The 6,000-nt window shown below is 42.8% G+C and overlaps 1 protein-coding gene across 1 annotated transcript in view; it reads right to left on the reverse strand.

The window, feature by feature from the left end:
- Nucleotides 1–6,000, reverse strand: part of LOC135536274 (voltage-dependent T-type calcium channel subunit alpha-1I-like) — a 193,216-nt gene that overhangs the window by 135,939 nt on the left and 51,277 nt on the right. Inside the window, 1 exon segment of the mRNA XM_064962634.1 lies at nucleotides 2,603–2,736. Coding sequence (XP_064818706.1) covers nucleotides 2,603–2,736 — 134 coding nt within the window.

A 6,000-nucleotide genomic window follows, 5' to 3' on the forward strand; every position in this document is an offset into this window, starting at 1 on the left:
ACTAATAGGACTGTAATGGTGTTTTTCCACTGGGGGGACTTACAACAGTTAGAGTCCTGGGCCTGGGCCAGAAACTAATAGGACTGTAATGGTGTTTTTCCACTGGGGGGGGATTTACAACAGTTAGAGTCCTGGGCCTGGGCCAGAAACTAATAGGACTGTAATGGTGTTTTTCCACTAGGGGGGATTTACAACAGTTAGAGTCCTGGGCCTGGGCCAGAAACTAATAGGACTGTAATGGTGTTTTTCCACTGGGGGGGATTTACAACAGTTAGAGTCCTGGGCCTGGGCCAGAAACTAATAGGACTGTAATGGTGTTTTTCCACTGGGGGGGACTTACAACAGTTAGAGTCCTGGGCCTGGGCCAGAAACTAATAGGACTGTAATGGTGTTTTTCCACTGGGGGGGATTTACAACGGTTAGAGTCCTGGGCCTGGGCCAGAAACTAATAGGACTGTAATGGTGTTTTTCCACTGGGGGGGACTTACAACAGTTAGAGTCCTGGGCCTGGGCCAGAAACTAATAGGACTGTAATGGTGTTTTTCCACTGGGGGGGATTTACAACAGTTAGAGTCCTGGGCCTGGGCCAGAAACTAATAGGACTGTAATGGTGTTTTTCCACTGGGGGGGATTTACAACAGTTAGAGTCCTGAGAACAACCTGTTGGAATCCAGTGTGTGTACTGCAGTGATACATCACACTGTGAGTACCCACTGCCAAGCCTGTACCGTCTGTATTTAAATCACCATTGGACTGTTGATATATACTCCAGCATTGAAATCCATAACTCGTTTGGCACCATTCAATGCTGTTTGCTTCTGACGATAGCAGGGGGGGGTGGGGGACATTGAGGTCTACAATCGGAGACATGAAATCAATCAGCTAACAAACCAGGGAGAAAATGCAAGCAGCAGTTAGAGACTTGAATTGTCAACCACTGCACTCTACAGTTACAGAATAAAGTTGAGCAACTTCAAAAGTTCATACTGAACAAGCCATCCACCACTAAGACATCTGGACCTAGCAGGTGTTCAAAAATAAGATACGGATGGAGAGAGAGAAAGAAATAAAGAGGGGGAGGAGAGAGAGAGATATTGTGACAGAAAGATAGAGAGAGAGAGATGAGGGGGGAGGAGAGACAGAGATATTGTGACAGAAAGATAGAGAGAGAGAGATGAGGGGGGAGGAGAGAGAGATATTGTGACAGAAAGATAGAGAGAGAGATGAGGGGGGAGGAGAGATATATTGTGACAGAAAGATAGAGAGAGAGATGAGGAGGGAGGAGAGAGAGAGATATTGTGACAGAAAGATGGAGAGAGAGATGAGGGGGAGGAGAGAGATATATTGTGACAAAAAGATAGAGAGAAAGTTGAGGGTGGAGGAGAGAGAGAGATATTGTGACAGAAAGATAGAGAGAAAGAGATGAGGGGGGAGGAGAGAGAGATATTGTGACAGAAAGATAGAGAGAGAGATGAGGGGGAGGAGAGAGAGAGATATTGTGACAGAAAGATAGAGAGAAGGATGAGGGGGAGGAGAGAGAGATATTGTGACAGAAAGATAGAGAGAGAGATGAGGGGGGAGGAGAGAGAGATATTGTGACAGAAAGATAGAGAGAGAGATGAGGGGGGAAGAGAGAGAGAGATATTGTGACAGAAAGATAGAGAGAGATGAGGGGGGAGGAGAGAGATATTGTGACAGAAAGATAGAGAGAGAGAGATGAGGGGGAGGTGAGAGAGATATATTGTGACAGAAAGATAGAGAGAGAGATGAAGGGGAGGAGAGAGATAGATATTGTGACAGAAAGGTAGAGAAAGAGAGATGAGGGGGAAGGAGAGAGAGACATTGTGACAGAAAGATAGAAAGAGAGAGAAAGAAAAAAATAGAGCAAACTAGAATGCTATTTGGCCCTAAACAGAGAGCACACAGTGGCAGAATACCTGACCACTGTGACTGACCCAAACATAAGGAAAGCTTTGACTATGTACAGACTCAGTGAGCATAGCCTTGCTATTGAGAAAGGCCGCCGTAGGCAGACATGGCTCTCAAGAGAAGACAGGCTATGTGCACACTGACCACAAAATGAGGTGGAAACTGAGCTGCACTTCCTAACCTCCTGTCAAATGCATGACCATATTAGAGACACATATTTCCCTCAGATTACAAAGATCCACAAAGAATTCGAAAACAAACCCGATTTTGATAAACTCCCATATCGACTAGGTGAAATACCACAGTGTGCCATCACAGCAGCAAGATTTGTCAACCAGTGAAGAACAAACACCATTGTAAATACAACCCATATTTATGCTTATTTATTTTCCCTGTTGTACTTTAACTAATTTGTACATCGTTGCAACACTGTATATATACGTAATATGACATTTGTAATGTCTTTATTCTTTTGAATCTTCTGTATGTGTAATGTTTACTGTTCATTTTAATTGTTAATTCACTTTTGTATATTATCTACTTCACTTGCTTTGGCAATGTTAACACATGTTTCCCATGCCAATAAAGCTTCTTGAATTGAATTGAATTGAGAGAGGGAGATTAAAAAAAGAGAGAGAGAGAGAGAGCGAGAGAGAGAGAAAGACAATCCTACCCTGACATGACGATGAAGAAATCCAGACGGTTCCACGTGTCACCCAGGTAACAGCGATGGCCAAAGATTCCGAGGGCCATCATCTTCACCACCATTTCCACAGCAAAGAAGACATAGATGAACACATCGAAGGCCTAAGAGAGGGGGAGAGAGAGGGAGAGGGGAGGGAGAGAGAGAGGGAGGGAGAGGGGAGGGAGAGAGAGAGGGAGGGAGAGGGGAGGGAGGGAGAGAGAGAGGGAGAGAGGGAGAGGGGAGGGAGAGAGAGAGGGAGGGAGAGGGGAGGGAGAGAGAGAGGGAGGGGTAGGAGATAGAGTGGGTGAGAAGGAGAGGGAGGGAGTGAAGGAAGGAAAAGAGGGGGAAAGGGTGAAAGTAGGTGAGGGAAGAAAGGATCATCAGCTTATCATCCCTCCCTCCCTCCATCCATATCACCCTTCTCCATCCTCCATTCCCTTCTTTCTGTAAACGATTAATGAGAACTATTTGTTTGAACAGCAATCAGCGAAAAGCTTACACACACACGCACGCGCGCACGTATACACACTCACACACACGCACGCATACACACACACACACATCGAACCACGGTCCCTAATCAAGCAGCTAATTAAATCTGTATAAAGCATCACCAAACTCTGGTTCTGTTGTCGACATTAATATTGTTGTTGTTGTTGTTATTGTTGGGCTTAATTCAGTCACTCCAACATTCTGTTTGTTGTCTGCTGTTTATTCCAGGGATAACAGAATCATTATTTGGTTCATAGAGTGCTCGTAATTGTATTAAATTGAATAATGCACGCAACATGATTTGAAATTGAACTGCATGATACAACCCATTTATTTGTTGTTCTGAGCTGAAAGCATTAGTATGGTCACAGTATAGTTGACAGAGCTGGAGTCTCTGTCCACTGATAGAGGTTCAGATTTTATATCCACCTTAATGAAGAAGATTAGAATGGGGTATGGCAATCTGATAGACCTGTAGTTAAGTCAAGTGACAACTCTGTCAATCGTCACCTTTGACCTTTGTGAAATGAAGGCAACGAGCGAGGAGAGACCCTCAGTAAAGATCGAGTACCAACGATCAAACTAGGTCATACCTCCTTGACATTTCCACAGGGTATCTCTTTCTATCTCCCTCCCCCCTCCCGCTCTCCCTCCCTCAAATTTGACAGAAGGGCTCAAAGAATTTCAACTGTCTTTTTTCATCTCTGAGGATTCAGATAGAAAAAGACTGACAACGCACACGCTCATACACACACACACACACACACACACACACACACACACACACACACACACACACACACACACACACACGCACGCACGCACACACACACACACACACACACACACACACACACACACACACACACACACACACACACACACACACACACACACACACACACACACACACACATAAGTGGATGCTGAGCCTAGACTAGATATATTACTATTATTATCTATTATTAAATATTGTTTATACGGTACATAGAGAATTAGATAATGTCAATCTGTAGACTGTGACGTTGTTTATACGGTACATAGAGAATTAGATAATGTCAATCTGTAGACTGTGACGTTGTTTATACGGTACATAGAGAATTAGATCATGTCAATCTGTACACTGTGACCTTGTTTATACAGTACATAGAGGATTAGATAATGTCAATCTGTACACTGTGACCTTGTTTATACAGTACATAGAGGATTAGATCATGTCAATCTGTAGACTGTGACCTTGTTTATACGGTACATAGAGGATTAGATAATGTCAATCTGTAGACTGTGACCTTGTTTATACGGTACATAGAGGATTAGATAATGTCAATCTGTAGACTGACTCTTCATGGGTTGCAGTGAGGGAGAGGTAGATTCAGTAAACAGTGATATAAGACACCAGTTGTCCCCTATTCCCCATAGAGATTTTAAATCCACAGTAAAGACCAATACGTATGGGCAGGCGGATACAGGAGAATAAACGCACACACACACACACACACACACACACACACACACACACACACACACACACACACACACACACACACACACACACACACACACACACACACACACACACACACACACACACACACACACACACTCACATCAACTAGCTCTCAGAATTAGATGTTCATCCATGTTTCTCAAATGTCACATTTCAAATTGTCAGCTTAGTTTAGGCATAACGCTGAAATCTTAAGGGAAAGCCTTAACTCTGGATGGTTAAGGTTAAGATTACAGGTAAGCCTTAACTCTGAATGGTTAAGGTTAAGATTACGGGTAAGCCTTAACTCTGAATGGTTAAGGTTAAGATTATGGGTAAGCCTTAACTCTGGATGGTTAAGGTTAAGATTACGGGTAAGCCTTAACTCTGAATGGTTAAGGTTAAGATTACGGGTAAGCCTTAACTCTGAATGGTTAAGGTTAAGATTACGGGTAAGCCTTAACTCTGAATGGTTAAGGTTAAGATTACAGGTAAGCCTTAACTCTGAATGGTTAAGGTTAAGATTACGGGTAAGCCTTAACTCTGAATGGTTAAGGTTAAGATTACGGGTAAGCCTTAACTCTGGATGGTTAAGGTTAAGATTACGGGTAAGCCTTAACTCTGAATGGTTAAGGTTAAGATTACGGGTAAGCCTTAACTCTGAATGGTTAAGGTTAAGATTACGGGTAAGCCTTAACTCTGAATGGTTAAGGTTAAGATTACGGGTAAGCCTTAACTCTGAATGGTTAAGGTTAAGATTACGGGTAAGCCTTAACTCTGAATGGTTAAGGTTAAGATTACGGGTAAGCCTTAACTCTGAATGGTTAAGGTTAAGATTACGGGTAAGACTTAACTCTGAATGGTTAAGGTTAAGATTACGGGTAAGCCTTAACTCTGAATGGTTAAGGTTAAGATTACAGGTAAGCCTTAACTCTGAATGGTTAAGGTTAAGATTACGGGTAAGCCTTAACTCTGGATGGTTAAGGTTATGATTACGGGTAGGCCTTAACTCTGAATGGTTAAGGTTAAGATTACAGGTAAGCCTTAACTCTGAATGGTTAAGGTTAAGGTTAAGGGTAAGCCTTAACTCTGCATGGTTAAGGTTAAGATTACCGGCAAGCCTTAACTCTGAATGGTTAAGGTTAAGATTACGGGTAAGCCTTAACTCTGAATGGTTAAGGTTAAGATTACGGGTAAGCCTTAACTCTGAATGGTTAAGGTTAAGATTACGGGTAAGCCTTAACTCTGGATGGTTAAGGTTAAGATTACGGGTAAGCCTTAACTCTGAATGGTTAAGGTTAAGGTTAAGGGTAAGCCTTAACTCTGCATGGTTAAGGTTAAGATTACCGGCAAGCCTTAACTCTGAATGGTTAAGGTTAAGATTACGGGTAAGCCTTAACTCTGAATG

The sequence above is a fragment of the Oncorhynchus masou genome, unplaced genomic scaffold (assembly GCF_036934945.1).
Source record: "Oncorhynchus masou masou isolate Uvic2021 unplaced genomic scaffold, UVic_Omas_1.1 unplaced_scaffold_587, whole genome shotgun sequence".
NCBI classification, from domain to species: domain Eukaryota; kingdom Metazoa; phylum Chordata; class Actinopteri; order Salmoniformes; family Salmonidae; genus Oncorhynchus; species Oncorhynchus masou.